The 23,084-nt window shown below is 43.5% G+C and overlaps 1 protein-coding gene across 6 annotated transcripts in view; it reads right to left on the bottom strand.

Moving 5' to 3' along the window:
• LOC118398246 (zinc finger MYM-type protein 4-like) overlaps positions 1–13,386 on the bottom strand; it is a 46,812-nt gene extending 33,426 nt beyond the window's left edge. For 3 of the 6 annotated variants that reach the window (XR_008071008.1, XR_008071009.1, XM_052470526.1), the window contains exons 1-9: positions 12,937–13,386; positions 6,918–8,865; positions 6,469–6,615; positions 6,200–6,261; positions 5,800–5,952; positions 5,579–5,630; positions 903–1,173; positions 448–637; positions 7–210 (exon numbers count right to left, since the gene is read on the bottom strand). Coding sequence is in view for 4 of the 6 variants with exons in the window: in XM_052470526.1 (XP_052326486.1) it covers positions 7–210; positions 448–637; positions 903–1,173; positions 5,579–5,630; positions 5,800–5,952; positions 6,200–6,261; positions 6,469–6,615; positions 6,918–8,865; positions 12,937–13,380 (3,471 nt within the window). In the remaining 2 variants the exon portion in view is untranslated. Of the gene's footprint in view, positions 1–6; positions 211–447; positions 638–902; positions 1,174–5,578; positions 5,631–5,799; positions 5,953–6,199; positions 6,262–6,468; positions 6,616–6,917; positions 8,866–9,190; positions 9,997–12,936 lie in introns of those variants that run through there. The other 3 variants (XM_035793404.2, XM_035793403.2, XM_035793405.2) reach the window with 2 other exon arrangements.
• Between the last annotated feature and the right edge of the window lie 9,698 nt (positions 13,387–23,084).

A 23,084-nucleotide genomic window follows, 5' to 3' on the forward strand; every position in this document is an offset into this window, starting at 1 on the left:
TCTTACCTGTTTGAAGGTGGTGACACAGCCGGCGCTGCAGAAGGTCTTATTGACCCCCTGCATGACCAGCACGGTGACCTTTCCATAGCAGTAGTTGTTGCAGCTCTGACAGCTGTTCATGGACAGCTTGTTGGTGGAGCGGAAGCGCGTGAAGCACACCTCGCTGCACAGCCTGTGCATGCTGCCCTGGAAGATCACCTCGTGTTTACTCTGTGGGGGAGAGAACAAGGAGCTCATGTTGAGGCAAGAGGGGCAGAAATAAATATTCAAGGCAAAAGGAGTCCAGTTTTATACTTTAACACACTAAAACCCACTATAAAAAAAAAGTCTGTCAATCCAAAAATTCTCACTTCCCTGTCAACTCTGACATTCCCAGTTTTATATGGCCAATTTTGTTACTCCTAGCAACTACCACACTGACACGCACAGAGACCATAAGTCCCTTACAATGCAGGCCTTTTTGCACATGCTGCACTTGACGGCCCCAGTCATGGTGGAGAGGGAGGAGGAGAGGGTGGAGACGGCAGAGTTCCTCTTGAAGTTGAAGGAGGAGAGGCAGGTCTGGCTACAGAAGTCCTTCACCGTGCCCATGGTGTCCACAGGAGCTGTGATCACGTCCTTGGGGTTTGCAATCTCCCTGAGGGGAGTGATAAGTTCATAATTGATCTACGAACATATTTTTGTTTACATTCAGGTAGCTCACAGTGCCTTACATTAAAATGCATGTGGAAAAAGGTAGTACAATGGAAGTCAAATGTGAATCATAGAGTAAGGCTTAAGTACAAAAGGTAAATCAAATGATTTTTATTGGTCGTCACCTTTGGAGTTTGGTCCATTCCTTTATCTTCCTTAAATAATTATCTACATAGCTACTCCATTGGCATGACAACAGCAAGACTCACTTGAGGCAGTAGTGGCAGGGTTTCTTGGCTGGGCAGGGGGCAGTCGTCTTGACGACAGACGGGGGACTATAGGAGGTGAGACAGGACGTGGAGCAGAAGAGGTCTGAGGAGCCCTTCCTCTGGTAGGCTGTTTGGCCCTTCAGTAACACCTTGTTACAGGCCGAGCAGGCCACCCGCATAGCCATGGGCATCAGCGGAGGGATGGAGGAGGCGGCCGGGGTCAAGGGAGGCATTACAGTCTTGGAGAGGGAGGTCACTGGTATGGATGTGGCTGTGAATAATAGAGAGGATGGGTGGAGATTGAGGGAAGAGAGAAATATATTTTGCTCCTTGAGAGCTTGCGGTAGACTATAACGATCCACTCACAGCCCAGGGATGTTTCTGCCATGAAAATGATATATATATATATATATTATATTTTTTTCAGGTTGGGATGTCAATCAAATTTTTGGAATGTTAAAAAAATATATATTTCCGGCCACTCGAGTGGCGCAGCGGTCTAGCGGCTAGAGGCGTCACTACAGATCCGCATTTGGTCCCGGGCTGTGTAGCAGGCGGCCGCGACCAGGAGACAGCGCACAATTGGCCCAACGTCGTCCATGTTAGGGGAGGGTTTGGCCAGCCGGGAAGTCCTTAATCCCATTGCGATCTAGCGACTCCATGGCGGGGTCATGTTTCGGAGGGCGCATGGCTCTCGACCGTCGACTCTCCTGAGTCCGTACGGGAGTTGCAGCGATGGGACAAAACTAACTACCAATATGATATTACGAAATTGGGGAGAAAAAATAGACTTACATTTTTTTTTATTTAAAAACACTTTCCGTGTAAACTTTAACACCTAAAACCAGATATAAAGTATGTAGAAAAGATAACGTACCACCAGTGCCTTCGGAAAGCATTCAGACCCCTTAACCGTTTCCACATTTTGTTACATGTGAAGAAGATCCTCATTTCAAACAAACGCATTAGTTTGCATAATTCCTCACCTCAATTACCTTTGCCCTTTTCTTCAAATTGCCCTTATTCTAAAATGGATTTTAAAAATACTAAAAAATCCTCAGCAACTTACACACAATACCCCATAATGACAAAGTGAAAACAGGTTTTTTGAAATTGCAAATTTATTAACAATACTAAACACAAAATAATTTATTTACATAAGTATTCAGACCCCCATCCTGTTTCCATTGATCATCCTGGAGATGTTTCTACAACGTGATTGGAGTCCACCTGTAGTAAATTCAATTGATTGGACATGATTTGGAAAGGCCCACCTATCTGCAAAAGGTACAGACTGCTGAGGACGGGGGTAAAGTAATTTTCTCTGATGAATCCCCTTTCTGATTGTTTGAGGCATCCGGAATAAAGCTTGTCCGGAGAAGACAAGGTGAGCGCTACCTTCAGTCCTGTGTCATGCCAACAGTAAAGCATCCTGAGACCATGCATGTGTGGGGTTGCTTCTCAGCCAAGGGAGTGGGCTCACTCATAATTTTGCCTAAGAACACAGCCATGAATAAAGAATGGTACCAACACATCCTCCGAGAGCAACTTCTCCCAACCATCCAGGAACAGTTTTGTGACGAACAATGCCTTTTCCAGTATGATGGAGCACCTTGCCATAAGGCAAAAGCAATAACTAAGTGTCTCAGGGAACAAAACATTGGTATTTTGGGTCCATGGCCAGGAAACTCCCCAGACTTTAATCCCTTTGAGAACTGTGGTCAGTCCTCAAGAGACGGGTGGACAAACAAACAACCCACACATTCTGACAAACTCCAAGCAACGATTATGCAAGAATGATGCCATCAGTCAGGACGTGGCCCAGAAGTTAATTGACAGCATGCCAGGGCGGATTGCAGAGGTCTTGAAAAAGAAGGGTCAACACTGCAAATATTGACTCTGCATCAACTTCATGTAATTGTCAATAAAATCCTTTGACACTTATGAAATGCTTGTGATTATACTTCAGTATTCCATAGTAACTTCTTACAAAAATATCTAAAGACACTGAAGCAGCAAACTTTGAAAATGTATATTTGTGTCATTCTCAAAACTTTTGGCAACGACTGTACAGGCCAAATAGTTCAATCTTAGTTTCATCAGATCAGAGAGTCTTGTTTTTGGTGGTCAGAGTCCTTGAGGTGCCTTTTGGCAAACTCCAAGCAGGCTCCCATGTGCCTTTTACTGAGTGGTTTCCGTCTGGCCACTCTACCATAAAGGCCTGATTGGTGGAGTGCTGCAGAGATGATTGTCCGTCTGGCAGATTTGCCCATCTCCACAGAGGAGCGCTGTCAGAGTGAGCATCGGGTTCTTGGTCACCTTTCTGACCAAGGCCCTTCTCTCCCGATTGCTCAGTTTGGCCGGGCGGCCAGCTCTAGGAAGTGTCTTGGTAGTTCCAAACTTGTTCTATTTAAGAATGATGGAGGGTACTGTGTTCTTGGGGACCTTCAATGTGGCAGATGTTTTTTGGTACCCTTCCTCAGATCGGTGCCTTTTTGATCTAACATGCACTGTCAACTGTGGACCTTATATAGAATATTAGTCTGTCCCTTATGTTTTTCCTGGAGAGAAGTGGCTTCTTTGCTGCCCTTCATGACACCAGGCCATCCTCCAAAAGTCTTTGCCTCACTGTGCGTGCAGGTGCACTCAAACCTGCTGCCATTCCTGAGCAAGCTCTGTACTGGTGGTCCCCGATCCCGCAGCTGAATCAACTTTAGGAGACGGTCCTGGCGCTTGCTGGACTTTCTTGGGCGCCCTGAAGCCTTCGTCACAACAGTTGAACCGCTCTCCTTGAAGTTCTTGATGATCCGATAAATGGTTGATTTAGGTGCACTCTTACTGGCAGCAATATCCTTGCCTGTGAAGCCCTTTTTGTGCAAAGCAATGATGACAGCACGTGTTTCCTTGCAGGTAGCCATGGTTTACAGAGGAAGAACAATGATTCCAAGCACCACCCTCCTTTTGAAGCTTCCAGTCTGTTATTCGAACTCAATCAGCATGACAGAGTGATCTCCAGCCTTGTCCTCGTCAACACTCACAACTGTGTTAACGAGAGAATCACTGACATGATATCAGCTGGTCCTTTTGTGGCAGGGCTGAAATGCAGTGGAAATGTTTTTGGGGGATTCAGTTCATTTGCATGGCAAAAGGGACTTTGCAAATAATTCCAATTCATCTGATTACTCTTCATAACATTCTGGAGTACAACATTCTGGAGTATATGCAAATTGAGGCAGCAGACTTTGTGAAAATTAATATTTGTATCATTCTCAAAACTTTTGGCCACGACTGTATACTAAGCTTCACGTCTGGAGGAAACCTGGCACTATGTCTACGGTGAAGCATGGTGGTGGCAGTACCATGCCGTGGGGGTGTTTTTCCAGTGGCAGGGACTTTGAGGCTAATCAGAATCGAGGCAAAGATGAACGGATCAAAGTACAAAGAGATCCTTGATGAAAACCAGCTCCAGAGCGCTCAGGACCTCAGATGGGGATAAAGGTTCACCTTCCAATAGGACAACGACCCTAAGCACACAGCCAATACTACGCAGGAGTGGCTTTGGACGTCTCTGAATATCCTTGAGTGGCCCAGCCAGAGCCCAGACTAGAACCCGCTCAAACATCTCTGGAGAGACCTGAAAATAGCTGTACAGCAATTCTCCCCATCCCTCCTGACAGAGCTTGAGAGGCTCTACAGAGTAGAATGGGAGAAACTCCCCAAACACAGTTGTGCCAAGCTTGAAGCGTCATAGCCAAGAAGACCCGAGGCTGTAATTGCTGCCAATGGTGCTTCAAAGTACTGAGTAAAGGGTCTGAAAACTTATGTAAATGTGACATTTTTATTTTTTATAAATTAGAAAAAGTCTAAAAACCAGTTATTCTTTTACATTTGGTGTGTAGATTGATGACCGAAAAAAACAATGTAATAAATGTTAGAATAAGGCTTTAACGTAACAAAATGTCGAAAAGGGCCAGGGGTCTGAATACTTCGAAGGCACTGTATATTTTTTTAATAACGCAATTTTTGAGAACTATCAATTACCAAAACAAAAGCTAGACATCAGTGAGAATTGACAATTCCAAAAACAATTGATTTAGCAGTATTCATTTTGTTAGTATGTTTGAGCAAAAGAACCCAGCATAAGCCAAGGCAAAATGCATAGAATAACAGGAAATTAGCTTTAAAACGGCAAAGGTTTCTCAGCTCCATGGCAGAATATGAATCATCAAAAGAAACTTGCATTAAAACTGCACAAATGTATGTCAGCTCTATCTAGAACATTTTAGAATTGCAGGAAATTGGCTTAAAAACGGAACACTATCTCTACCCCGCCAAAATAAGCGTTGTTAAAGTTCTGTTAAATTCAAAAATTGTTAAATGTTAAAATTGCCCCCTGCCACCCGTAAGGCCCTTTTTGATCTAGAAAAAAACCTGCAGCCAAGTTTCGACATTAAGGCAGTTCTTCTCAAACCTGGGGACACACTGATTCCACTAATCAGGTTTGCTGATGATTTGATTAGTGGAATCAGGTGTGTAGTGCTTGGGCAACAACCCCAAAAATATGCACCCATTTGGGTCCCTAGGACCATGATTAAGAAACACTGCCTCAGGGCTTTGACCGTTGAGCGACCACTAACGTGTCCTGATGTGTACAAATATCAAAGTGCCCTGCTCACCGATTGGGGTAGGGGCGCCGCCCACAGAGAAGACGTTACTGATTTTCAACTCCTGTAAATAACAAAAAGGTGACATACATTTAACACGCACACAGGATTTGGGATAAAATACACACACAGCTTGAACTATAATGCATTGACGTCAATAGACAACGTTCATGTAGCTCAGACAACTGAATGGTCCCGTTAGAACAAGGCCAGTGAGTTTAGAGATGTCGTACCTCTGCTGCGTCTGGTTCATCCTTGACGCCCTCTGTGAGGACGACTGGAGCCAGGGCCTGGTCATACTCCTCATCCACTGGCTCATCCTTCACATTCACCATGGAGAGTGTGTCAACGATGGTGGACACAGGCTCTGCTGTCGGCTGGGCAGACTGCAGAGAACATTCAACAGCAGCATGCAACATTCAGTAAGAATTGTAGATGGGAATCATGCAAGTTAATGATGAATGTTTACCGGCCATCTATTACACAGGTATTCTGACAAAGCCTTCGCAACACCTCAATCTTTAATACATATAAGCAGTGGCTACATTTCTGCCAAGCTCAAGCTTGTGTAGTCACTCGGGAGGAAATTAATTCACTCTTTTCTTTCGGATGTGCTGGAGAGAGGATACTCACATCCACAGCTTTGACTGGCTGTCCTGTCACTCCATTCTCCAGCCCTGCAGGACTGTCAGAGCCTGCAGAAAAACAAGCAACCGGTCTTTCAGCTTGAGATTTGATTATTTCTTTTTTAACAGTAAAAGCATTACTGAGAAACAGAAGTGTACTCATTAGCATCTGAATATTGTGAGGGACCACACTAACATTCAAGTAGTCGGGTCATGTCTGAACATCATGCAGCCAAAGACTGTATATTCCAAAGACTGACTCTTGTGGACTCTCACCTTTACTGTTCTGTGGGAGAAAAGCTTCGCTAGAGGTGGGACTGGGGTGAAATGGTTTGACATCTTCAGAATGGTCCCCCTCCATAGGTGGAGACGAGCCGCTGGCCTCCTCAAAGCTGGTCTGCTCAGCAGGTTGCTCGGTGTCCTCTGTCGTGGAGACAATGTTTGAGAGATGGGACAGTATGAGTAAGGTGACGTGTTTTTTAGGTCTGAGGACTTTCGACACTGGGGCATTCCATCAGCAATTGAGTGTCAAGCAAGATAGCGAAGTGTTTAGGGTAGCATCTCATCCATAAAAACAAACACAACCTGAAGAAATGAATGAAGCAAACTACAGAAACAATTGATAATCCCAATCCTAAACTTGTATAGCCAACAAAAAGCTGCAGGCAGCAGTCTTATTACCTGTATCCACAATAGAAGGCATGGAATCAGTGTTGTCCACTTACTGGGCTTCTCTCGTTGCTTCTCCGTCAGTGCATCTGTCCCGGTGTCCATCTTCTCCACTTCATCCCCATGATCCAGGGAGTTGCTGCTAAAAGCGTCCATGTCGCTTCCCTCTTCCACAGCAGTTATCACGGGCATCCCCTCCAAGTTGTGTTCCTCCTGCATCTGTTCCTCCTCCACTTTGATAGCATTGACCTCCATCTCATCATCGGCATCCACTACTCCCATGTCCAGAGGTATGTCTGTGCTGTCTGTTCCACCATTAGTCTGTGAAGCATTTGTATTGCCTGTTTCTTCCACAGTCTGGGGTGCATCTGAGCCAACGGTTTCTCCGACTGCCTGCGAAGCATCAGCACTGGCTGTTTCTCTTTCCGTCTGTGAAGCACCCACGCTGGCCGTTTCTCTTTCCGTCTGCGAAGCATCAGCACTGGCTGTTTCTCTTTCCGTCTGTGAAGCATCCACGCTGGCCCTTTCTCTTTCCGTCTGTGAAGCGTCTGCACTGGCTGTTTCTGAAGCATCTACGCTGGCTGTTTTTCTTTCCTTCTGTGAACCATCTGCACTTGCTGTTTCAGTCTGTGAAGCATCCACGCTGGCCGTTTCTCTTTCCGTCTGTGAAGCATCCACGCTGGCCGTTTCTCTTTCCGTCTGTGAAGCATCCACGCTGGCCGCTTCTCTTTCCGTCTGTGAAGCATCCACGCTGGCCGCTTCTCTTTCCGTCTGTGAAGCATCCACGCTGGCCGCTTCTCTTTCCGTCTGTGAAGCATCCACGCTGGCCACTTCTCTTTCCGTCTGTGAAGCATCCACGCTGGCCGCTTCTCTTTCCGTCTGTGAAGCATCCACGCTGGCCGCTTCTCTTTCCGTCTGTGAAGCATCCACGCTGGCCGCTTCTCTTTCCGTCTGTGAAGCATCCACGCTGGCCGCTTCTCTTTCCGTCTGTGAAGCATCCACGCTGGCCGTTTCTCTTTCCGTCTGTGAAACATCCACGCTGGCCGTTTCTCTTTCCGTCTGTGAAGCATCCACGCTGGCCGTTTCTCTTTCCGTCTGTGAAGCATCCACGCTGGCCGTTTCTCTTTCCGTCTGTGAAGCATCCACGCTGGCCGCTTCTCTTTCCGTCTGTGAAGCATCCACGATGGCAGTTTCTCTTTCCGTCTGTGAAGCATTCACGCTGGCCATTTCTCTTTCCGTCTGTGAAGCATCCACGCTGGCCGCTTCTCTTTCCGTCTGTGAAGCATCCACGCTGGACGTTTCTCTTTCCATCTGTGAAGCATCCACGCTGGCTGTTTCTCCTTCCGCCCGTGAAGGATCCACACTGGCCGTTTCTCCTTCCGCCCGTGAAGGATCCACACTGGCCGTCTCTCCTTCCATCTGTGAAGCATCCACACTGGACGTTTCTCCTACAGTCTGTGAAGCATCCACACGGTCTGTTTCTCCTTCCATCTGTGAAGCATCCACACTGGACGTTTCTCCTACAGTCTGTGAAGCATCCACATGGTCTGTTTCTCCTTCCGTCTGTGAAGCATCTACACTGGCTGGTTCTCTTTCCGTCTGTGAACCATCTACACTGTCTGTTTCTCTTTCCGTCTGTGAATCATCGACACTGGCTGTTTCTCTCTCCTTCTGTGAACCATCTACACTGGCTGTTTCTCTTCCTCTCTGTGAATCCTCTTCACTGGCCATTTCTCCCACAGTCAGCAAGGCATCGGTTATCATTTCTTCCACTGTCTTTGAATTCTCTACAAAGGATTCCTTCACAGTTTCTGTATTACCAGCATCCCCTGCCCCGTCTATAGTTGAGGTACTTGCACTGACTGCATTGGTAGCATCATCCCCACTGTTTCCATCTGCCGAGGCTGTTGGTGCATTGTTGCGTGATGCTCCTGGGCCCATAGAATCCACTGATGCTCCAGACTGAGCTGGCTGCTCCATCTCCTTGTTTGGCTCGCCTGTATGCTGAGTTAAGACAATATTCTATTAATAATGGTCCTATAAGTAGGGCCCTGAGTTTTTCATTACCACGTGACCTGACCAGGACAAAGTCAAGAACACAGTTAACAGACAGATCAAGTGTCATGGCTACTGGGGGTAATGTCAAACTCATGCTTTACAATCAAATACCAACGTAGTGAGAACCAAATAGAACCAATTTTGAGAGTGCAGTGTTTAAGTTTGTTGATTTTCTTGGGCGGGAAATGAAGTGGAGGGTCGATATAACTAACTACCTCGCTTGCAGAAGACATAACTAACTAGCTAGCATTAATTCAAAAACGTTAATTACCTCTGACTGGCCTGCTCTCTGGGATTCAGCCATGACTTGCTTCCAACGGCAAAAAACGACTGGCTCTTATTGTCACTCACTCACAATATAGGTCCACCAAAATATACTAAAAACGGATCAGAGGCTTGCTAGCCAACATGCATTAGCTACTTCTGCCGCCTCCTTGTTGTGGGGAAAGCTAGCTAGGTAACGTTAGCCAGCTAGTAGCAACGATATGTCGCCAGCTAAAACGAGTCTTAATTTGAATTACCGAACAAGGTTCTTAAGCTTTGCCATGCATATGACGTTAACTTCGGATATATAAATGCCGGTGAGTTATAACTTTACATAAGTCAAGTCCTTTGCATTTTCACTCTGCACAGCTCCTCGAAGAAACTAGCGAAACATACATCTGCGTAAACATGGAAGACCTGGCTATGTCATTTCCTGATTCACATCTACATTGCAACACCTCAGTTCCGCCAACAAGAATAATGAAAGCCAATTTATGATTGATCTGGCAATGCGATTCCGGAGGGTGTGGCATAATTGCGAAGCCTCGGGAGGTTTCAATATCAAGCTCCACACCACATCTCTGTGCTCCTCCTAAATGTTGTAACAATGTAAAGGGCTCTGTTCATGCCTGTAAAGCTCCGCGTTGGCATGATTGGTTGATGGTAGGTGGGGACGGGAGGTCATATAAACTTACTTCCTTTTGACAACAGCTTCGCTATGTGAAGCTCAAGAAGTATGAAATACCTGACTTCTGCAGAGGCCATATCACAGTAAATGCTGTATTTGTCGGATTATCAATTTATAACCTTTAAAAGGCTGTACATGGTCAAGCCAATGTCTGAACGTGACTTTTATTCTGAAAGATTTCAAAATCGGTGACCCAAAAGTACTTAGTTATTCTTGCTTGCTTCACAGATGTGCCAAGCGGTCAAGATTAACTACCGTAACTACTTCTGGGTCACGGATTTTTGGAATTCTTCAGAATAAAAGTCCAAACCTGTATACTTTGCTAATTTTGGCACAATTATCAATATTCTATACTAATTATCATACAAAGAATAATTAAAAGTATTTCTATAAGATATTGTCATTTTATTTTTTTCCAAGCCTAAATGGTCAACAATGTTTTTTTGTGTGTGTACTCCTATAATTTAATGCGCCGTACAACATTATCTGTACATTGTGTCGCAGTAAAAGGGGAACTCATGAGCACTTGTAGTTTCCAAATCCAGAGTTAACACCCAGATGAGTGTCACTGCACTTAAACTTAAATCCAGTATTTTTTTTCATATTGGACATACATAAAACTATTACGATCCTCTGGGTGTAAACTCTGTAGATTTGGAAACTATTGTAGAAGTGCTCCTGAGTAGAATGGACCCACCCTTTTACTGCGACACAATGTACAGATAATTTTTTATGCTGCAATATGTATGTCCAATATGAAAAAAAGATTGGATTTAAATTGATGGGCCACTCAAATTAGTAGCAACTAAAAGTGGTCCTGAGTAGAATGGACACCTTTTTACTGTGACACAATGTACAGAGGCCAAATGATAATGACTATTATCTAGTTAGAGAGGTGAAGGTACCAGCTGAAGGATTGGAAATTTGACTCTAGTAAACCAAAAGAATGCCATGCAAAATGAATATGCACAGAACTGTTCTGTCTAATTTAGCATGCCATCATACAGGGCAAGCTAGTGATTTGAAATCAGTATTCCATATGGCTGGGTTCCCCAGCTGTCGGCCCGTGATGCACGTTGGTGATTTGATTTTGCCCTCCAGGTTTTTTGAGCAAAAAACAACACCAGGAAATCAGCTCCAAGTGATTTTTATTTAAGAAATCCGTTCCCACGCATACTAGAGACATGACATGATCGTATACAAAGCAAGGTTTGAAATTATTATATAAAATATTTTAGTCAAACATATCTGTTTGGGCTTCTTGCGGTCAATTTGCAAACTACAAATTATTTGTAATTACGTTCCAGCCCCCTGACCATCTGCTCAAGAAAAAAATTGGCCAGCGGGCAGAATCTAGTTTTGAACCCTGCTAAGTTAACCTTGTATCCTCATTTACCCTTTTATGTTTATTTATGTCTCTATACACACACACACACACATAACATGCATACATTTATATTGACTCTACACACACGCACACCCATTCACATACAAGCTGCTGCTACTGTTTATCTTATATCCTGATGCCTAGTCACTTAAACCTATACATATCTACCTCCATTACTCCAGTATCCCTGCACATTATACATATGGTATTGGAACTGACCCTGTATATAGTATGCTTACTTACTTATCGTGTTCTTCATATTTCTTCTTATTTTTTTAATATATTTTTTTAGTTATTGTTATTGATTATTGCTGTGTTTTGAGTTTGCAAGAAAGGCATTTCACTGTACTTGTGCATGTGACATTAAAACTTGTAACTTGAAAAACAACATATAGCAAAACGCACCGTGCACCTGGTGGACATATGGCGTGACTGTGGCATCCCCAACTAGTGTTGCGTACTGCTCCATTGACAATGAATGACTTCCACCAGAACATAAAGAGTTTGATACATTTGGTGAACATAAGGCTTAAAGCAATTCATGCTTAATCTGATGGTGTGACGCAATTGCAGAGCCTCAGGAGGCATGTAGAGACCAATTTGAGCTCTGTACTACCCTGCACTGCCCTTTTTTTTTTAACAACGTGGAGGGCTCCATATAGCTCTGCATTGACATGATTGGTTGAGAGGATATGTGGAGGCAGGAGGTCCAGTATAAACACAAACTCACTTCCTTGACAACTTCCTTCTTCGCAGCTAAGCACAATAAATATAAATGCCCTGACTTTTGCATAGGCCCTATGCAGTAAATTATGTACAGCCACTGCTGACATTTGATTGACCATGTACAGCCTTGTAAAGGTTATAAATGGTCAATCCGATAAGTCAGGGATTTCATACTTCTTGAGCTTCACATAGCAGAGCTGTTGTCAAGGAAGTAAGTTTGTGTTTATATGACCTCCCACCCCCTATTTAATTTTTTTTATTGTCCAAACATTATATGGGAATAATAGGCATTTTATCTAAGAAAATGTAGTCTATTTCTGAACAAAGTACAGAGTTTGGGAAACCCTGCTATTGGATGATCGAAATAGAGTACCACAGTATGAGTCATAACACCCATAAAACCTAGTGGTCAAACAGGGAAATGGTTCCAATCGTTTTTCCAATAGGGGATTTTATAAACACTTAAAATAAGGGCTGTGTTTCATGTAAGCTTACCTTGGTGTGAAGTTTTGATAAGCATGTAAATCTCTCTAGGACAAGGTGACTTTTATCAATATATTCCCCTATATTTAGCCCCCCCCCCCCAAAAAAAAATGATATATATGAAATGCTAAACAGCTGCTAATCTGCCGAATCGAGAAAAATGTAATTTCTGGATTAACTATGTTAGCTACCGTAATTTCTGGACTATTAAACGCACCTGAATATAAACCGCACCCACTGAATTTTAAAAAATATGTATTTTGTACATAAATAAGCCGCACATGTCTATAAGCCGCACATGTCTATAAGCCGCAGGTGCCTACCCGTACATTGAAACAAATTAACTTTACACAGCTTTTAAACGAAACACGGCTTGTAACAAAAATAAATAGGCTGAAACCACTGAAGTCATCTCCTTCGGTGTGGGAGTTGAATAGCTTCAGAGCTGTTGACCCAGACTCGTCCGTACCCTGATGGACAGGCCTTTACGTCTCATAAATCTTAGACACCACGATGGTCCACCTCTAAAATCCTCAAACTTCATTGCGCTGGAGATTGTTTTGGCTTTCAGTCGGATCTGCACAGTTGAAACACCTCGGCCGTCTGCTCTCTGTGTGTTGACCCAGTCTTCAAGCTCATTTTCTAGTTCGGGCCATCTGCTTTTCTTCCCTCTGAAAGCTTTTGTTGTCTTCTTGCACGGAGTCAGTTCCTCGCGCTGCTGTTTCCAACGTCTTATCATCGACTCATTAAGGCCAAGCTCCCGTGCAGCAGCTCTATTTCCTTTTCCAACAGCCAGATCGATCGCCTTCAACTTGAAAGCTGCATCATATGCATTTCTCCGTGTCTTTGCCATGATGAGGGTGACAAAATGACTACCGTAATCAGAATGATGGGAAGTTTGAGCGCGCTCCATTTACGTCACATTATGTGACGGTGCTCAGTTTTTTGGCGGCATGAATCTTGCGAAAGCGGGGAAAATCCATAAATTAGCAACGTCCTTGTATAAACCGCGAGGTTCAAAGCGTGGAGAAAAAGTAGCGGTTTATAGTCCGGATATTACGGTAAATGTAGTAATTAATAAATTGGCTACATTTCTTTAAATGGTCAAGTCTGTGAACATTTTTGTGCAAGTTTTTAAATTGACACAATACCTGTTAGCAAAGTTGTCAGCTCGAGATGACGTGCAGGAGCTTGCATGAATTTGTAGTCTTGCATGATGTTTACTTTAATGCTAATTAGCATTTTCGAATCTGAGAGTAAATAGAGCCAAATATATTGATAAAGGTCACCTTGTCCCTAGAGATTTACATGGTTATTAAAATATCACGCTAGTGTAAGCCAACACGAAGCACAGCCCTTATTTGAAGTGTTTCTAAAAATCCCCTATGAGAAAAATGAATGGTGGAAAACCAATTGGAACCATTTCCCTGCACAAATAAATAATCATAACATTTAAAACTATGTAAATATTAAAACACATACAAAAATACACATAAATATCAAAAAGAAGTAACAAAGACAAATAGAAACAAACTGTAGTATATAAATACAAATAAAAAAGAGAATTTAATTATTACACTATTAACCTATTGCTAACAGAAAAACACACAGTACAGTGTTTCTGTGTGTCCCCTTAGTGCCAGATTTCTAATTGCCAGAGACTGCACAATAGCAGTCAGACATGTCCATACCTCTCTCCATCTTATCCTCTCAGCCTCCATAAGAGCCATCTCATGCTTATCAATTGTTTCCCCTTTTTTGATCCTCATTGTTTTTTCCATGTTTTCATGCAGTTTTGGTGTTCTGGACTGATGTCGCGTGAAGTCGGCAAAGAACTTGCATGTTTCCAGTCTGTCAGTCCTGAGTTTTCTAAATACATTTTCTTCTTAGAAAAGAGTTTGCAGCAGAAGCAGAAGAGGCTGTTGTTTCTTTCAGAATGCACCAACCAACTTCTAGGGATTTTTTTCACCACTCACCAAGGTCTTCCTGAAATACTGGTGGTGGCAACTTCTTCCATCACTCTCATTCCTTGGGGGGGGTTGTATCTTAATTCTGTCAGTCAGAACTGAAGGCCAGTCAGTAGGGTCATCAGACAGTGGTTCATCCTCAGCAGCAGGGTCTGTAGACAGTGGTTCATCCTCAGCAGCAGGGTCTGTAGATAGTGGTTCATCCTCAGCAGCAGAGTCTGTAGACAGTGGTTCATCCTCGGCAGCAGGGTCTGTAGACAGTGGTTCATCCTCAGGCAGCAGGGTCTGTAGACAGTGATTAATCTTCAGGCAGCAGGGTCTGTAGACAGTGATTCATCCTCAGGCAGCAGGGTCTGTAGACAGTGGTTCATCCTCAGCAGCAGGGTTTGGTGGGAATGCTGCTACAGGCATTTCTAATGGAGAGCACATGGGAATTACTTTACACATGTTATTCACAGCATTTATAGTGGTGGATCATCCCACATACATACCCAGTAATAATTAAATCATCATTGTTACCTACAATATGGAAACTTAAAACTTTGCAAAAGGGAAATGATTTATTTTGTTTATGTTATGCAGGGATGTACACACATAAACACATGTGTGTACCCACACACACCAGTGTGCACAAACACACCTGAAGAATCCTGCTGGGGAGAAGTGGAAGCAAATGGGTCTTCATCCTCAGACTCAGACAACATTTGAGGAGGTGACTGGCTCCTCATCCTGATGCTCTGAGATCATTTCTGAAGACACCTGTGTGGCTGAGGAGGTAGATGGCTCCTCATCCTGATGCTCTGAGATAATTTCTGAAGAGGCCTGTGTGGCTGAGGAGGTAGATGGCTCCTCATCCTGATGCTCTGAGATAATTTCTGAAGAGGCCTGTGTGGCTGAGGAGGTAGATGGCTCCTCATCCTGATGCTCTGAGATCATTTCTGAAGAGGCCTGTGTGGCTGAGGAGGTAGATGGCTCCTCATCCTGATGCTCTGAGATAATTTCTGAAGAGGCCTGTGTGGCTGAGGAGGTAGATGGCTCCTCATCCTGATGCTCTGAGATCATTTCTGAAGAGGCCTGTGTGGCTGAGGAGGTAGATGCCTCCTCATCCTGGCCAATGCCAGAGGGTGCTCCAAAATATTTCAGAAGTGCCCCTGAATTTGCATTGAATTACAGTATATGAATCTGACACCCTAAATACATGTGTTGCACAATTAAATATACATGTCATTATGCAAAACTTATCAAACTTTCAGAATAGGTACCAAATGAACCATACAACCTCCTTGGCTAATTCTAGGCATAAAACACTCCAAAAAACTCAATATATCACAAAAGATACAAAATATCGTGTTTTAAGTTTTCCTACAGCATTGGAAATTCCTTACTGAGCTTAGGACCTAGTCAAAACAATCACAGAAAACCTTTACGATGTCACCTCAATGAAAGTTAACCAAATCAATAATGTGCTAGTTAGGTTGTAATCGTTTTGCTGCACGCTACACACATTATCATGGTGAAATTGTGTGAAATTATATCCAAGCTAGTTGGACAGAAAACAGAATATTGTCGCCCTATGTGTAATAGCATAGCAAGCAACATAAGCAAGCAACATAGGATAACAAACATTAAGTGTTACGCTAGCCTATTTCATAACATGCATAATATTATACTCATAAAGAGATGACGTAGCTGCGTATCTTTATCTTTTGCACATTTCTCCTCTTCTTCTTTCCTCTTTGTCCTAAACTGGGCGCCTGATGCCTTAGACCTTTTCTTATTATTTTGTGTTGATTTGGCACTCAAGCATCAAGACTAAACCAATTCACCTCAGTGGTGTAGAGAGTGGTTTTATATTATTCTTGACGATTTCACACAAACCAGGGAAAAAAATGCTAAAATATGTCTGTGAAACTATATATTCATAGAATTATGAATGAATTGTGGTTTATTTGGTAACATTTCATAGTGTGACTGATTTGACTAATTGCATTAGTACTGTACAAATTTAGAGGTGCGCTATTTTATAGATTCCCTACCTCGGGCTTCCAGTGGGGAGGCCTGAGGTCAACCTGCCCCCTCCCCATCTCGTACTTCTGAGTGGGAGACCTTCCCAGGCAGGAGCCTGCCTAGCTCACAAACTAGAATCAGGGCGCCCACTCCGACAAGGTTAATTGACCCACAGTCCCACACAGTGACATGATATCATTGACGTGGAGTGCAAATGAGCGATAGAAAATCGCACAAATGCTAACGTTCCAAATATTTTTGTGCAGGCACCCTGTGCTGCACCCGGCAAGATGCTGCCCTGGGCGGATGCCCATATACCTAAATCCGCCACTGGGTGGGGGTCTTGTGGTGGGCAGAAGGATATCACCACAGCTGGCCTGGGACATGATGAAGGCTGTTCCAGCCTGGTATCCATCCACGCCTGTATGCATTCCCCTCTTCTCCACCCTGATGTGCCCTGTGGTTAGGTGTACTTGCCCTGAGCAGACCCATATTACTGGCCTTACCTCTGCTGGTGATTGACTGGGTACGATCAGAGGAGTAAGGTCGTATCTCGCAATACGTATTCTCCCTGGTCCAACGATCGTACAGCGTTTAAAATATATTGTCCTCTTTAAATCTGCCCATTCTCTCTGCTGACAGTGACAGAATACAAAATAAGATAGTGTAGGCCTATTCAAACATGTCCTACCAGGGGCAGATCACACCAGGCGGCGGAGCTTCCGGCTATGCTTGAGTCTTACAATCTCAGCAGCAGCATCAAAACTCTGTAGCAGCATTGAATGGGTTGAATTTTACAATCTCAGCGACCTGGATTGTTGGGCTGGACCAATCTGGTCCATTTGAATAGAAGCATGAGGAAAATGTTGTTCAACATGTGAATGAATGTGGTTCATTGAATGGGTTTAGTTCAGCGGTATATATATATATATACATTGGGGCAAAAAAGTATTTAGTCAGCCAACAATTGTGCAAGTTCTCCCATGTATTAAAAAGATGAGAGGCCTGTAATTTTCATCATAGGTACACTTCAACTTCGACAGACAAAATGAGAAGAAAAAAATCCAGAAAATCACATTGTAGGACTTTTTATGAATTTATTTGCAGATTATGGTGGAAAATAAGTATTTGGTCACCTACAAACAAGCAAGATTTCTGGCTCTCACAGACCTGTAACTTCTTCTTCAAGTGGCTCTTCTGTCCTCCACTCGTTACCTGCATTAATGGCACCTGTTTGAACTTGTTATCAGTATAAAAGACACCTGTCCACTTCAAACAGTCATACTCCAAACTCCACTATGGCCAAGATCAAAGAGCTGTCAAAGGACACCAGAAACAAAATTGTAGACCTGCACCAGGCTGGGAAGACTGAATCTGAAATAGGTAAGCAGCTTGGTTTGAAGAAATCAACTGTGGGAGCAATTATTAGGAAATGGAAGACATACAATACTGACCACTGATAATCTCCCTCAATCTGGGGCTCCACGCAAGATCTCAACCCGTGGGGTCAAAATGATCACAAGAACAATGAGCAAAAATCCCAGAACCACACGGGGGGAACCTAGTGAATGACCTGCAGAGAGCTGGGACCAAAGTAACAAAGCCTACCATCAGCAAGGGCATTGAAGATGAAACGTGGCTGGGTCTTTCAGCATGACAATGATCCCAAACACACCGCCCGGGCAACGAAGGAGTGGCTTCATAAGAAGCATTTCAAGGTCCTGGAGTGGCCTAGCCAGTCTCCAGATCTCAAACCCATAGAACATCTTTGGAGGGAGTTGAAAGTACGTGTTGCCCAGCAACAGCCCCAAAACATCACTGCTCTAGAGGAGATCTGCATGGAGGAATTGGCCAAAATACCAGCAACAGTGTGTGAAAACCTTGTGAAGACTTACAGAAAACATTTGACCTCTGTCATTGCCAACAAAGGGTATATAACAAAGTATTTAGATAAACTTTTGTTGTTGACCAAATACTTATTTTCAACTATAATTTGCAAATTAATTAGTTAAAAATCCTACAATGTGATTTTCTGGATTTTTTTTTCAAATTTTGTCTGTCATAGTTGAAGTGTACCTATGATGAAAATTACAGGCCTCTGTTAATCTTTTTAAGACGGAGAACTTGCACAATTGGTGCCTGACTAAATACTGTTTTGCCCCACTGTATATATATAGCACCAGTCAAAAGTTTGGACACACCTACTCGTTCAAGCATTTGTCTTTATTTGTACTATTTTCTACATTGTAAAATAATAGTGAAAACATCAAAACTATGAAATAACACATATGGAATCATGTAGTAACCAAATTTGTATTTATTTATATTTGAGATACTTCAAAGTAGCTACCCTTTGCATTGATGACAGCTTTGCACACCCTTGGCATTCTCTCAACCAGCTTCACCTGGAATGCTTTTCCAACAGTCTTGAAGGAGTTCCCACATATGCTGAGCCCTTGTTGGCTGCTTTTCCTTCACTCTGCGGTCCAACTCATCCCAAACCATCTCAATTGGGTTGAGGTCAGGTGATTGTGCAAGCCAGGTCATCTGATGCAGCACTCCCATCACTCTCCTTCTTTGTCAAATAGCCCTTACACAGCCCGGAGGTGTGTTGGGTCATTGTCCTGTTGAAAAACAAATTATAGTCCCACTAAGCGCAAACCAGATGGGATGGTGTATCGCTGCAGAATGCTGTGGTAGCCATGCTGGTTAAGTGTGCCTTGAATTCTAAATAAATCACAGACGGTGTCACCAGCAAAGCACCCCCACACCATCACACCTCCTCCTCCATGGGAACCACAACATGCGGAGATAATCCATTCACCTACTCTGTGTCTCACAAAGAGACAGAGTTTGGAACCAAAAATCAAACATTTGGACTCATTAAAATAAAGGACAGATTTCCATCGGTCTAATGTCCATTGCTCGTGTTTCTTGGCCCAACCAAGTCTCTTCTTCTTATTGGTGTCCTTTAGTAGTGGTTTCTTCACAGAAATTCAACCATGAAGGTCTGATTTGGCTGAGAATCATTGGTGGACAGCAATATTCAAACTGTGTCTCTGATTTTCAAGCAAAGTACCCATAAGGGCCACTAAATGTCATAATATTAGATAGAAATACAAATACTAGATAGAACAGAAGGATGTCCTGTATTCATGACAGCCATAGTGGCCTGATACTTCCCCAACAGGTTACCTTAACCTTTATCTATCTAGTTTTTTTCTAGATTTCTCCTGGTTCTACATACTTGTGTATTTGGACACCCACTCAAGTTAGTAGATTTAGCTATTTCAGCCACACCCTTTGCTGACGGGTGTATAAAATTGAGCACACCGCCATGCAATCTCCATAGACAAACATTGGCTGTAGAATGGCCTTACGGAACAGCTCTGTGACTTTCAAGGTGACACCGTCATAGGATGCCACCTTTCCAACAAGTCAGTTAGTGAAATTCCTGCCAAACTCTATATTAATGCCCATTATTTTGTAATGAGAAGTTCAACGAGCAGGTGTCCATATACATTTGTGCATGTATATACTGTTGTAACAGTGTTTTACTTTTCTACAATTTTTTAGAACCATTAACTTTCTTATAAAGTTGTTTAATTGAAGAAACTTGTATTTACAGGTACTGCACATTAAAAAGCTCATCAGTGGTTGGATTTATTTATCATTCTGTGACAAATTGCCAGTCCATACTCTATTCTATTCTGAGCCTACACATACACCTTGCCAAAAAAATAACTAGTGATCTAATTTCGAGCCTTTCCAACTTACAGTATTTTCCGGGTAAGAAGATTTGTAACACACTTTGAAAATGTAGTACCATCCAAGGCTCTTTTCAGGCTAAATGCCTGGGATCAACTGAAAAACCAGCATACAAAGTGGCTTGCATAACTGAGCAGTCCTCAATTAAGACCTGTTGTTCCAAAACATGAAACCCAGAACACTTCCTTAGTGGGTTGTGGGAAGTCACTTTATTTTTCCAGGGGCCTAATCAGGGTGTTTGTGAATCTTGGCCTTCCCCTACTGGAGTTTTAGGGAAGTGATCTTACTATCCAGCTCGTCCATAAACCCTTCATCCACAGATTCACTGTCCCCCTCCTCCCCCTTTCCAAATCCTTCCGTGGGCAAGAATATGTGAAGCTGTGTGCGTGCTGGCATAGGAGCGGCGGGAGGCCACGGTTGGCTGGGGAGGCTCAGGCAGGGCGTTCCTCTCACTGTTAGACCCTCCCCTTGTGACGACTGGCGGTACTGTATCACCAGAGGACGGAGCTCGCCTTGCTCCGTGGCCAGGGTCAGGCTTTGTGATCTGGGCTTCACCAGCTTTGGGTTGGGTCTGATGGGGTAGGAGAAGTGGGTGTACACTGGTCTGCTGCTCTGGCTTAGGTTATTTCCTACTACTGTGTCACAGGACATGCAGAGAGGCAGAGGTCGTTTTCGCAGAGGGTGATGCCGGTTGCGGGAAAACCCCTCGAACAAGGCTCGTTCTCCCGGGGTGAAGAGGGAGGGCTTGCTGATGCTGTGAGAAGAGCAGTCAGACAGATAAAGATGGGACAGAGGCAAAGAGAAACACTGATCAGCAACTACGGGAAAATAACATACATAAAACATACTGTAAAACTATACATGACGCCGTAAAAGGTGAAATGTTGACACGCTTTAAACATCCTTTAATCATTTGAGTATCAGGGGCCTGAACAGAAACAAACCAATTACATTCAAACAAGCATTTAAGTTCTACTCTGCCAAAGGAACCGGTTGACCAGTGAAACATTCATATTGTACATTTGTTGTCTTCATCGAGGAAATACAGTATCGAGTCTGTGTGAATTAAGTTAATTAGTTATTCAAAACCTGAGATGAGGACATTAACTGACTGCAGCAGAACATGTGGTGTCAGGGGATGTGTCCTGCTGGGGAGTGTTTCCATTCGTGAGGTATTTAAGTGCCTCACTCAGGTTTCACCTCCTATCCCCCCAAGACACACAAACACAGCAATGTGTCCCAAACAGAGACATATATCCTCTTACACCTGAGATTTATGGAGGAAGGCTTCTGTTGTCAAAGCAAAGCGAAGTGTGTAAAGTACCTCATTTGATTCTTAATTGCTGGGAACTGCACAACTTGCTTTGCTTATTTCCAACAGAAGTTGGGGCAATTAAACACAATTTCCAGACAAATCAGGAAATAATCCCCATCCTTCCTCTCCTCATTATCTACTCAATTCACTGTATGATAACGTATTCTGAATCAATATCACAATATTTTTCAGATACAAAGAGAACAGTTTGGATATTCTTACACAATGTATCTTTTGAACGTTGCACCAATGAGAATACAGCACAAAACCGACGTATAAAAAGTTCCTCCATTATATCTGGTCCGCAATTAAGTCCTCCAATAAGAACAATGCATTCAGCATCCAAGGCTATAGTGGTTGCATGGGCCCCAGTCTGGTCCTAGAAGTACGGGTATCAGCTTACCTGAGCGGAGTCATGGTGGTCTGCCTTTGCGGGGCTTTAACGGCTGCTAGGGAAGGCAGTCGGACAGTGTCACTTTGCCGGGTCCCATTGGGCCAAGGCAGAGGGGGCACAGAGTTGGACTGGAGGTAGGTTCGAACTTGAGCTCTGCTCCTCTGCATGGCTCTCTGTTTCCATAGCCTGGATGCCGGTGGGCTAAGGCCAGGACGGGCTGCGGTGGTGCTCATGTCTCCAGCAGACTGCACAGGCCCATCTCGGTGTGTGCACTGGCGCCCCTGGGGGTGCATGCAGCCAGGTGAGGCTGATCAATGATTCATGCCCATTAAAGATGCATCGACAAGGCAGGCCAACTACTTTATTCCCTCTACCCTTCTTCCAGGGGTCAACTTACACAGGTAGGTGCAAGTGGCTATTGTGGGCCATGATTCACCTATTTATTTTACAAACTTCAGAAGTAGTCAAATATTGCAGGGCAGATGTTTGGAGTTGAGACATTTGGAAGCATTCAAGTCAGAGCATGGACTACTTAAGTCTGCTTCATGTTGAATATGAACAAGTCAAAACCACTGCTTTCAGGTTCTTTAAAATGGTCATATATACACCAAGTTACCATTGGTATTTCCAGCTTAGTCTTTGGCTGCCCTGTGTGAACACAACAATTACATCAGGACAGTAATACAATAAAATATGGATTTTTTAAAATAGTCATGAAATGTCTTCTAATTGACTAAAGCAAGGGCATTGGGGGCAGTGTTTCTTCCCAAATAACTATTGCCCTAGACTAGTGCCAGGATGCAACGCAAGTCAAACCAAAAAAAAAAAAAAACACATTCTCAATTCCTTGTTCCAGCCTGGTGTACCTTCAGCTGAACCATCTCCAACATTGACAGCCAACCCACAGGATACAAGAGTGATCCAGCACAGGGAAACACGGCACCTTCCCCTTAATTGTAACTGGACAATAAGAGGCTTCCCAGACACAGGAGAGAATAAGCATTTTGTGTGGTTGAGAGTTTAAATGCTTTGATATACTGGTAGATGGGGATCACAAGGCCTCAGTCAGAACAAGCTAAATAGGTCAACCAAAATCTACTCATGGCAGATCTATAAACATACTTGGTGATGCATGTAAACATGCACATAAGTTCAATCAGTTCTAT

Source organism: Oncorhynchus keta, chromosome 19, assembly GCF_023373465.1.
Source record: "Oncorhynchus keta strain PuntledgeMale-10-30-2019 chromosome 19, Oket_V2, whole genome shotgun sequence".
NCBI lineage: Eukaryota > Metazoa > Chordata > Actinopteri > Salmoniformes > Salmonidae > Oncorhynchus > Oncorhynchus keta.